The sequence below is a fragment of the Schistocerca serialis genome, chromosome 7 (genome assembly GCF_023864345.2).
Source record: "Schistocerca serialis cubense isolate TAMUIC-IGC-003099 chromosome 7, iqSchSeri2.2, whole genome shotgun sequence".
Taxonomy (NCBI): domain Eukaryota; kingdom Metazoa; phylum Arthropoda; class Insecta; order Orthoptera; family Acrididae; genus Schistocerca; species Schistocerca serialis.
This window is the reverse complement of record NC_064644.1, coordinates 398,161,298-398,173,733: the sequence shown is the minus strand read 5'-3', so window position 1 is coordinate 398,173,733 and position 12,436 is coordinate 398,161,298. Positions and strand designations below refer to the sequence as shown.

General features: G+C 39.0%; 1 protein-coding gene across 2 annotated transcripts in view; it reads right to left on the bottom strand.

Annotated features, from left to right (window-relative positions):
* Positions 1-388: 388 nt before the first annotated feature.
* The window catches only part of LOC126412038 (zinc finger RNA-binding protein), a 43,220-nt gene continuing 31,172 nt past the window's right edge, over positions 389-12,436 (bottom strand). The window contains exons 10-19 of one of the 2 annotated variants that reach the window (XM_050081413.1): positions 12,065-12,233; positions 11,521-11,731; positions 9,019-9,202; positions 8,559-8,751; positions 5,235-5,391; positions 4,290-4,399; positions 3,287-3,382; positions 2,939-3,148; positions 1,338-1,479; positions 389-1,041 (exon numbers count right to left, since the gene is read on the bottom strand). In XM_050081413.1, the coding sequence (XP_049937370.1) occupies positions 953-1,041; positions 1,338-1,479; positions 2,939-3,148; positions 3,287-3,382; positions 4,290-4,399; positions 5,235-5,391; positions 8,559-8,751; positions 9,019-9,202; positions 11,521-11,731; positions 12,065-12,233 (1,561 nt within the window). In that variant the 3' untranslated portion in view covers positions 389-952. The remainder of the gene's footprint in view (positions 1,042-1,337; positions 1,480-2,938; positions 3,149-3,286; positions 3,383-4,289; positions 4,400-5,234; positions 5,392-8,558; positions 8,752-9,018; positions 9,203-11,520; positions 11,732-12,064; positions 12,234-12,436) is intronic. The other variant, XM_050081414.1, reaches the window with a different exon arrangement.

Sequence of the window (12,436 nt, the reverse complement as noted above, 5' to 3'; positions counted from 1 at the left end):
CTGTCGGTGGAAAACTGAGATAACAACTTACTATGGCAAACAACTTTGTCTGCAAAAATTATCAAGAGGTGAAGCCCTAGATACCAACAGAAGTATGATGAGCACTGAACCACCACCAACCACTACTCAAAGACGGACTTTGAAGCGGGGGGGGGGGGGGGGGGGGGGGGGGGGTAATATGCTTGCACCATTGTCTTGCAGAGGGAGCAAATACTTTTCAAGCTTCAATTGAAAATATTTGTTTCACCAACTTTCCTTTAAATGTAGTCATAAAATAATAGAATACTTGTTGCAATTCCGTTAATAAATACCTTTTTTATTACCAAACAATTCAACAAGGGTCGCAAGACAGTGGCTTACTTAGGTCTGCAAAGAGTTAGAACACATATTACTGTTTCATTACTTTATTTCACTAATGTGAAACATCCAAAAATAAACACACACTTAAAGACACAAAGAAACATATGGTACAAGTATCACCAACAGACACACATCTCTGCAAGGTTATAATACAACGTTAACCCTGGGAGACACAAGCATCAAGAAAATAAAAATACTGCGAGGGAAATTTTTTCACTGCTCTTTGTGGAGTAAGATAATATTCTACTCAGAGGGAATGGCAAACATTTAATCTAACATTTTAATACTCAACAATAACTGATCACCTATGACAGTTCACTGTGTTAACATTGATGAACACACTCCACAAGAAACATAAACAGAAAATTTCTGTCCCTTTTCATGTCTACTTTATAGTGAAAAGCTGACAATTTGGACATATCTTCTACAATAATGCAGCTGATGGTTCTTCTTACAGCCATTTTAAATACTTTTAGTGTACACATGCTGGAGACAAAAAACATCTTTACTGTGCTGAGAATTGCAAAACATGATGGTGATCATCGCTAACAACTGTACAAAAACAAAATAAATTGGAACAAAATTGATGGGTTCACTTCTGAACCTCTGTTTTCACGACGACATCCATCTTCATGTCACCTTCCGCACCCTCTTCTTTCTTGTCCTTCTTCCCATCCCCGGCTGAAGATAGAGAACACCAAATTTTATACAGCTGAGCATCAGCATAAAAATATTTTCAGATGTAACTGAAGTTTGAGTAACTACACATGTTAAAAGCTACCTAGAGAAAGCAAGTTTGGAAGACTGTAGTAACAAGTTCCTTAGTTTATTTTGTCCACAGAATTAAGTCTTGTATCAATATGCAAATTTATTTCATGTATTTGACATCATTCCCTCCCCTGATGGATATGATGACAAATACAAATGAAGTTTTTCTTACAGCTAACTGAAAGAATAGCAACAGATATCACATTCACCTTCAGAACCATTGCCTTCTCCACTGCTATCATCACGCCTTCTTTTGCGGTTGAATCTACCTCTTGTAAATTTAGGTGGAGGCAGTGGATCCATTCCCAGAACTTTGTGGATTTGCCGGAAAGCAATCAGGCGCAATGCGTGCTGAAACAAACGTCACAATTTTATCCACATTTAACAAGTAGAGCAGTTACTACTTCAACTTCTCACTAATGGCTGGCTTCAGTACTTTCGGAGTGCTATTACCCATAACTACTTCTGATATCAGGTTAGTCAGAGGCAAATATCCCTGTCCTTTACCATTACGAACACCCAAGTAGTTGAGACGAAGTCAAAAACTTGTTATACCAGCCATACAAACAAAGAAGTCAATTGGAATGGTCAGCAGAACCTGACTTACCTATTTTTGCCAAAATCCACAACTATTTTTTTCTTTATAAATGATTCTACATGTAAATTTAAAAGGTTGCCACACTATATGTCAGAAGACTAACACTTAGTGCTTTGAAAACAACTGTTAAAGTGGTTATTGGTGAGCTTCTTGACAAGTTTTTTATCCCCGCAAACAGGTTTGGTTTTCTTCTATTGGCTACTTACAGCAAATGATCGTTTCTGTTGAGAAGCAGCAGCATTTACCCTGCCTCTGGTTAAAAGTGTGTACAGTCTTTTCCCCCATCTAATTCAACAATTACACAGTATACGGAACTTTATTTTGACCTTTTGTGGCCATCTGTACCCATGCGACTCATAGTTCACAACACTACAGATAGGAATAACAAGGTACTTGGCTTAAACCAGACATAATTCACGGGGAAGTCTTTGGGCATGGTCAAAGCACGTTTACAGATTCTGTTTTCTGGGTTGCTAGAGTGCAGAGGAACAGTATAATCCGGTGGACAGCTGCAAGTGTGAACTAACTAGAATGAAGCAGCCAGCTGTGAGAAGAGAGGTGGAAGCAAGCACACCCTGCCCCCTCCTTGCCACCTATCACAGGGAGCTGGCCTACACCAGGGTTCTGTGAAAGCAGAACTGACGTAGTCACAGGGATTGCTGATCCATTCTGGCATTGCGAGGATTACAATTGGACTCTTGTCATTGCCTCTCCACTCATTTCAAAATGAGAAACAGAAACCACAAGCATCAAAAATCACTCAGAACAGGCTACTGCGTCATTGTTCGCTGAGGTTGGCAGTTTCAAACAAAGTAGTTCTGGCCCAACTTCTGTCAGTATTCTGATGCAAACGTAGTTCAAAATCTGCTATCTAAAACCACTAAGTTCAAGTGTGTGAATGGGGGAAGGAAAAAAAAACTTTTGAGGTTTAGCTAAGGTTTCTTTATCATAAAAATGATAGAACCCCGACTGATTCCAACATTGCATCACACAGTGTGGGTCTTACCAAACGACTCTACTGCCCACAGTTTACAAGGAACCAGAGCATCAGGTGCACCAATATGTCATTACATTTGTGCAACCTTTATTTTCCTAACACATCAAACTAATAAATTCTCAATAATAAGAAATTGCCTGTATAGAACACACAATAATTTCTGCGTATTAGGAATTACGTAAAAATTCTGCTCTCAAATTACTCAAAGTACCAACCTGCGCAGATGCTGTGATGTCTTCTCTTTGCTGTGGCAACATATTTCCTGCTGCATCAGAGGGATCTTTCTCACAAGGGTCCATCAGCCCAGGACCACCCGGAAGCAGAATACCGGATGCCAAAGCCTCCATAATACGGCGTAGTGCATCTCCAGGACTTAGTGGTTGTCCTGCTGAACTTATCACCTTTTCAACTAACAATTCCATTGCCTGTCAAATGAAAGTGAGGCACTTATTCATTTCAAATGATGATTAGGAAACAAAGTTCATAATGCATGGTTATGAGTTATAAATGCCACATAAAAATACACAAATCTCAGCTTCAAATAACAGTATAAAAATTATTACCCAGCTATGTAGGGGCGCCCACGTAGGGACCCTTTGGCACAGATCACGAAGAATGCGAATAACCATAACACAACTTTGTAAACCAGTTGCCCTAGCCTGTAAGACAAATTTGGTATTAGGTGTAGTGAATACAAAGAGGAACTATAACTAATGGTACCTAAGGTTCGTCCTAACAACATGAAATTTAAACATCAAATGTGCATGCTAGTAAATATATTAATCAAATTACTGAAATTTCAATGTGTTTCAAAGATCTAGTGCAATAAAAAATCCCTATTGAAGGTTTTACTCCCAATTGAAACTGACAAGGTTTCTAACATGCACACAATAAACAAGCATGGACGAACTGTTGTTTTACTCATAAGAAATAACCCTGAACCCCTAGAGGCAATGCCCTGGGAACAAAGAGTGAAGCCGAATGATTATTGTGGTCTATCTTTTGCTAACTTTCCAGCCTCATGTATTTTTTTCCCATTGTTCGGAATTACAAAAGAACCCCAATATTAAACATACTGGCCTTTGGCACTTAAAGAAAAATATATTTTTTAAATTACGTCTAGTTTACAATATGGATGAGACTTGTGAAAGTAATATTGCTAATAAAGCAAAATTCTACAATGCAAATTAGCCAAATATTAGAAACTACAAAGAATACGTCTGAAATCTGCTTTAGTGTTAATCTCCCACAGTTACATTAAAAATGAATTGCTTTTAGAGCAGAGAAAGAGTAGTAGCTGAAGTGCAGTACGCTCTTCCTACAGACCACCACAAATTTCATGAACTGCTTTGTTCCCACCCACCCAATAAGCAAAATGTGCAACACATACACATCATATCAATTTAAACAAAATTTATATTTAGTAATTCAACTGGCATGCAAAAAAGACCATACTGCAATCCTGCCACTACAGAAAGCAGCAGCAAAACTACTTGACAGACACAAGGCTGAAAAGTATATTTTCCTTAAGATTTTTGACTTTAAAAAGGAAGAATTCCTTCAAACCTGGAACCACTTGGCATGCCTCAAAGCTGCCAGGGCATCCAAACATTTCTGCTTGTCGAGCACGTCTGGTGGATCCTTCATCACCTGGGCCTGACTCACAGACACCGAGTCTGGGGTTGGGGGAAGAAACAAAGTCGATCAGACAACATTACAAAGGGTGTTTGACCATTGCAGTACTGGTGCTCACACACTGCCAAAAACAGTTTCAAGTCACAGGTACAGGTCACATTTTACACACAATTTAATTACAATATATAACATCTTTAACAACTTATATTAATATACAGAATTGACAGTTAAATGTTTTCATTAAAATCAATGCAATAAAGTTTTACACAAGATAGTATAAGAAGGAATTTTCAGACTAATTCAAGCAAAACTAACAATGTACAGGCTTAATCACGAGCAAATGTTTACAACATATCTGACTTAACAAAATGTGAAATGTCAAAGAGGAATTAAAAATGCTTTGGTGACCATAACCTAGTGGCTATGAAAATGCTTTTTGTATGCATGGTCAAAAATCCTTCCAGTATGCCTCGACTTTCTAAGATCCCCTCCTCCGTGGCTGTTAAGTCGATGGGACACCTAGAAATCTTAGTATTAACACACAGGCTCATGAAAAGAACAAATATCAGAAAAATGATAAAATCTTGATTAAAAGTTATTACTATTTAGTTTCTTGATATGAAAGATATTAAAAAAATTACAGCATGAATGTAAAACAGATTAAACATTGCTTTATCCTTTTCTTGGCCTGGCAGGTGCTAGCCTGCAATTCACCTCCCTTGAACTGGCAGTTGTTCTGTTCAGGCTAGCACAAAATTATCTTTAAATATTTCTCCAGGGGCCACAATCAACTGCCTGACATGGCTCTCTTAATTAAGTTGTCAAAATTGGCCCCTGGTGTGAGCTGTTACTTTACACATTCCACTGAAGTCTTACCACCACTCGTTTCTGGAGGACACAGTAACTGTTCACGCATAACAGGAGAAGTTAGCGTGATAGTAACAGTGATGTGTGGTTCTGTTACACCCATCACAACTATGGCAGCTTCTTCAACTTTCCGTTGTATCTTATAAGTATCCTCTGGGGACACCACCTGTGAATCAGAAGGTTCATGCAGAAAATATTTACACAGAGTTTTCCAAATTAAACAATTCTACTGGACATGTGGGAAAATAAAGTATCAACTACAGGTAATTTCACATTAGGCAACACACACATGCCACTGCTATGGTACACTGATAACCTAGCCCCTTCTGGACAGACATAAGGCAGACAATGCAAGGAAGATACCAGAAGACACCAGAAGATTGGCAAAGACAAATGACGATTTCACTAATGACGTAACTCTCGATGTCAGATATTGATATACTGGGTGGTGCACGAAATGTGTTGCCAATTGTTTCTTTCACAATTTACGACACACATTAGGTATCCCGCTGGGATCTCTACAGCAGCACCAGCAGAGCTTGGAAAAACAAATGAGTTACAAAATGAAATGTAATTCACGATATTGCCACTATGAGACTAGTAAGCAGCAATGGCTGACAATGGAAGACTGACGACACAGCAACGATCGGCAATTGTATTACTTTTTCATGAAACGAAAATCCTTGTTGTGACTCGGAGGCGTTTTCGGCAACAGTTTAACACACGATAGGTCCCTTGCCAGAAGACCATCCACAGGTTGTACGATAAATTTGTACAGGAATAAACAGTATTGGAAGCGAAGCGACCTCGGCCTAAGCCTGTTTGTTCACCGGAGAATATTTAAAGGGTAAGAGTTGCTGTACAGAGAAGTCCCGGGAAATCGTGTAGAAAGGCAGCAGTGCAACTGGGAATATCCAGACGCTCCGTTCAACGCATTCTTAAAAGTGACCCCCATATGAACCCATACAAGATGACCTGTGCACAGAAGCTCACTGAAGAACACAAGCAGCAGAGACCACTGTTTGCTCAGTGGGCGGAGGATAGGGAAGAAACTCAACAGTGTTTGGTTTTCAGATGAGGCGCATTTTCATTTAGACGGTGTGGTTAACAAACAAAATCTGCACTTTTGTGCCACTGAAAACCCACAAGTGCTTCATGAACGACAACATTATGCTCCGAGGATTACAGCATGGGCAGCAATTTCCAGTCACTGACTTATTGGACCCTTTTTCTTTGAAGGAACTGAACAGCAAGCGTTATTTGAGCATGCTTCACAATAGCTTCATTCCACAGCTTCTTGCTACTGCCTTGCCCTTCAACACGCAGTGGTTCATGCAAGATGGAGCAAGGCCACATACTGCAAACACTGTGTTGGAGTTTTTACATGAGCATTTCGACATGCGGATCATTTCACTCATGTTTCCAGGTCTCTTCAATGACTGACAAAATTGGCCCCCAATAGCCCAGACCACAATCCATGTGACTTTCTTTGGGGGTACCTAAAGGAAAAAATTTTCCAGAAACGTCCACAGATTTAATGGAGCTCAGAAGACCTATTCTTCAAGCTTGCAGTGAAATTACGCTAGATATGTGCCGTAGGGTAATCACTAACTTCAGTGTTCGTTTGAAGGAAGTTAGGAAACGAAATGGTGATGTTCCTTTCAGATTGTATTGACAAAGTTTATATTAAAAAACAAAATGGTAACCCATTTCGTGCGCCACCCTGTAGACTAAGAAGTTTTACAGTTTCAGCATCTGGAGCACAGTATTGTATGGGAACATTTTTGAAATGTTAAGCTTATTAAAAATAATAGACTAGGTAACAAATTATGACCCATACTAGGAGAAAAATGTTACTAGGAAAGAACAGCACCAAGGAACAGTTAACGTGGTTACTGAAAGCAGCTAAACAGAGTCAAGTAAATGAAGTAATAAAGTGAGATAAAAATTATAATACGCAACCAGGTAACAGAGGATGCTGAGATGTATTAGCTACAGCAATCAAAATAGTAACACAAGAGCTGTTAGACAAACTGAGATTGGCAATTCACAATAAAAGAAATTTGCAGCAATAAGCACTCTTAGATCAGGACTGATACCTCAAGCTTTCACCATAAACTGGAAGTACTGTTGGGCAAAAAATTGCAGAAAGTAGCATTCTACATCTACATACATACTCCACAATCCAGCATATGGTGCATGGCGGAGGGTACCTCATACCACAACTAGCATCTTCTCTCCCTGTTCCACTCCCAAACAGAACGAGGGAAAAATGACTGCCTATATGCCTCTGTACGAGCCCTAATCTCTCTTATCTTTGTGGTCTTGATCAAGAAATTGCCACATTCAGATGGAACAACTGTGCAATCATTAACAATGCCTTTCACAAAATAATTCTTGAGTCAACTGGGAACATGCTTTAATACCACTGTTATTACTTGCTAGTAATCAGTTCTATGATCTCTTTTTCAACTACTGCAGCCCATCTAATATAATCAGCAGCACTAATCCAAATAAATATACAAAATGGTGCAAGTACTAATGTTACATCTAGCTGTAAAAATAAACATTATTTTGAAAACTAACTAGAAGTGCTGTTCTCTCATTATATGGTGGATGCCCAAAAATAGTCTAGACAGCACAAGAAAATCTCTGACAGCTTTTACCACAGTTACCAGCTTTCAAATGCTGCAGCTGAAAACAGTAGCTGTCTACAGATCTGTGAAAACACTAAAACACATTGCCATAGAGACTTTTACAAAATCTTATTATTTGTTGAGGTACACCCACAAAATTGCCACGACCAGCCCACTGCAACTGTTTGGGATCAACTTATGCCAATTCAACTGTAGCCAGCTGACATTTCAGACATTTTAGCACTTAATTGTGTGAAGAATACACAAAAAATATAACAAGCGAATTTTTTAAAAATCAAAAGCAATTTGGCAGTTCCATGTGGACCAGGATCCAAGATTATCAGGTGCCAAGACAAGGAGGAGTGGAGCTTGTGACCCCAAGGGTCTGGACATGATAGTACACACACTGTCTACTGCTCATTTTGTTACAAGCACACCAATTTATTGTGTCTTCCTACCTATCCAAGGAGGCTAACAGAAGTAAACTTCCTCCAGACCACAGAGAACATTCCATAATGTCTAATTAACAATCCTTTAATTTGATGTAACAAAGCTCAATGTTCTAAATACATGGAATGGGTTTACCCAAAGATTCAAACATTATGTTTTTCTCTTTGACTACTGCCCACAAAATGAGAGAAAAATGTACACTGGTTGCTAACAATATGAAACAAACATTTCACATATCTCAACAAACCTTTAGTTGCTTGGGGAGACACTCAGCAACTTTGTTTAGAAGAGTGCGTGTTGGCTTTTCTCCACAAAGGACAACTAGATTTACTGCTGTATCACCATGCAACAGAAGTCCTTTTGCAAGCACACCTACTCTCATAACACCTTTCAAAACCCTTGGAACTTGGCTGTCATCTTTATCTCTGTGAAATGAGAATCTGGAATGAAAGAACAAATGTAATTATGGTAAACACCTGAACATCATACATAACCTTAAATACATTCATGACAAAATTTCAATCAATAGCATTTGGAAGCAACTTTAAAACTCAATAGAGCACATTTCGTAGCAAAAAGCAACATTCCATTTGATTGTACATCATTGGCAATGAGCATGCTTTGAATTCCACATGCAAAATAGCTGTAATTCTGCATTCCTTTGAAAATGCAGAAGTGCACTACTACAAATTAGCCCCAATACTCACAGATTTCCATCTCTACCATCTTCCTTCTTTGAATCTTCTTTAATATTTGGTTCGGTCTTTATCTGAATTGGTGTGGATGGTTGACTTGGTGTAGGCTTTGTACCAGTAGGGACAGATGCAGGTGAAACTGCTGGTTTGGCAGTACCAGTCGCCTGAACAGTTTGTTTTGTTGCAGGTGTGGTTCCTGAAAATGAGTGCATTTATTAGTAAACTTAAATTTGCACTGTTTATCTGGATAGTTCTCACTTTGGGATGAAAGGAAAGAATTTTAACAATTAAGTTTTCAGTTTTACTGGCACAGATGGGAAAGTGGGGTGTAGTTTGCATGAGGAAATAAGACAGTGAAGGGAGGCAAATTATTCACAAACTAAAGACAATGAATGGAAATCACTTGACAAGAGATTCAATAAAATTGAAACAGTATTTCATGGTAAACAGAAAATTTCCCACAATTAAAAAGAATGGAAACAGAACCGTCAAAAAGGGCTACTACTTTGGATGCTGTATACTTGGAATGACAAGGAAAATATATGCAGCCAGAATTTAGCAACGTACCGTAAGTTTAAGTCATTTGCCTAATACCAAAATAGGACTATGGAGAAAGTACCTGTGATGTCTTTATGCTGAAAAGTAGCTTTACCACAAACATCAAAAATTACTAAAGCAGATTCACCGTTTATTAACACCTCGACTACTTAGTCAGCAAATAATTACAGTTGCAAGATAAAACTGACACCCCTTACTTCACAGAACACCATTGATAAATGCAACAGACAAGAGCACAATGCTATGCACATTTCTTATGTCGGATAATCCTGTAACACACACAATGCGTGACAATATAGATGCTGTCTCTGGGACTTGCCATTATTGCACCACCTCCACACTATTTCAATATAAAGCAAAAATGCTATATTAAAACGTGACACCAGAAATGTGCTCGACATGTGCATATAAAAATGTTTAATTAGAATGTACATGGAGATGAAAATTACACAATTGAAGCAGCTGGAAGCAAAGGAGTGTGAAAAGTAAATATCTGGAGGTATGTGCACTATGTTGTTGTGGAAGAACCATTATTTAATGGCTGTACAGGTTAATTACTGCTTCCAGGAGTTTATGAAAACTATCAAGAACTTTTTTAATCTTTGGATGGACACAGGCACAAATGCACGTATATCTCTCTGGTTGGTTTTGTAAATTGTTGTAATCATGGGATTCGGCGAATTAGAATTTAACATACTAGAAGCTGTTTTTGCATTCAAAACATTAAAACAGAAAGTTTGGTTTAAAGGTGGGAGAAGGGACCAAACAATGAGGTCAACAGTCCAGTGTTCCTAATAAAACAATGCCACAAGTGTGAGAATAAAACGGACGAAACATATAACACAAAACGGAAAGAAAGGAAAAGCCACAAGAACAAAGGACTGTGAAGTCAACAAAGACTAAAAGGAATGAAAGATGACAAGAAAACAACAGAGAGACGTTAGAAACAGAAGAGAATAAAACGTGAAAGCAAATCACAGTGGCTGGCCAACCACGAAAATAAAAAGGGAAACACATTAAAACCTCCATCCAAAAAGCACTATGGTGGAGGACACACAGGGACACAGGACAGGCGCTAAAACCTACATAGAAGTATAAAACCCACTCTCGTGGATAAAATGCAAGACTAAAGCTGCTGTGGAGGCATTGCCGTCCAACACCAAAGGTAGGGTGCTGGGAAAGTTAAAATTCTGCCGCAGAGCGGCTAAAAGTGGGCAGTCCAGCAAGAGGTTGACGACTGTTATTCGGGAGAAACAGCGACACTGAGGTGAGTCCTCGCGACGGAGTAGGTAACCTTGCATTAGCCATGTATGGCCAATGCAGCGCCGGCAGAGGACAACTGATTCCCCGCGAGAGGCCTGCATGGAAGACTTCCACACATTCATGGTCTCCTTAATGACACGCATTGTTGTGTGTGCTGTTATGCCCTTCAGTCTCCCAAAGCTGGAAAACCTTGCAGTGTAAGACAGAATGCACATCAGCTACAGAGATGCGTTATCTCCAGAAGCAGTTTCCGCGTTGCCTGTTTGATCAGCCTGTCGGCAAGTTTGTTGCCGGGGATTCCGACGTGTCCTGGAGTCCACACAAACACCACATAATGGCGGGACTGTTCCAGGGCATAGATGGACTCCTGAATGGCCGCTACCAGAGGGTGGCGAGGGTGAAGCCTACGTGACCATCAATCATTGAGCCGTCAGTATAAACCACTTCAGAGCCCCCGAACACGTCAAGAATCAAGAGGAAGTGACAGCGGAGAGCGGCGGGGTCCTGTTTGTTACACATTTCACTAAATATTTTTGCAACCTAATTTGTAGCATTGCAATACAACAAAGAAATTTATTCTGTGTACCCAATAGTGTGTGACACTGGTTAATGTAACTAAGGAAATAATCATAAGCATAGAAGATATGCTAAACAACTTACAATAATAAAAGTAAATGGAAACTAAGGTCATACCTGAGGCTGTAACAGGATTCTTCGCTTTAGCTGCAGCTATAGCTTGATCTGCAAGTTGGTCCGATACGAATTTTAGAGCCTTTTCCGTGTGAGACACAATCCTTTGGACAGCTTGCAGTTCATCTTCTTTAGGATAGATTTCAGCATGGCGAGCTATCACATGGCGATCGTCACTAGAGTCTGGCCGCCGCACTGGTGGCTGAGGGAAAAACTGTCGACATAAAATTAATTACTGACAACACAAGGTAATTCATTAAATTTAAGTATTTTATCACAAATCTGAGAACATTCCACTATAGTAATTTCTTATTAGAAATTCTTGCAGTACCAGTCAGAGTGAGTAACTTTGACAATGTATTGAACTACAATATTTATTAATGTAGCTATTCATCAACTCTAATATTTCCCTAAATTTTTTCGTTACTACTATGAACAGTTTTTCCTCCTATATGCTGATAGATCACTTGACATTTGTATTCAATTATTTTATCTCAGTTTTCTCAACCAATAAAACAAAGTATTTCTCTATAGACGAATAAATTACCATTAGTGGTGGTACACCAGGTCCAAATGGGCGTGGTGGTGGAGGAAGAGCACGAGGATCACGACCATATCGCCTGTACCATTCAAAATATTCCACCTCCTCTTCATATCGGCGACGTTCCTCCCAATACATACGTTCTTCTTCCTCCATCATCCTGTATGGTATATTCCTATTTATTATTGCAGAAATGAAATTGCAAATATATTATAAAAAGTTACAATGCTTATGTCTTACTACAGAACAAATACTTAAAAATAAGAGATTGTTATGATATGACCGATCAGTTATAAAAATGGGAACAAAATGTTCTTCACCCATCTGTCAAAGCGAGCTAGGTATATCATCACTGCAGTCACATCTTTGAATTCTGTT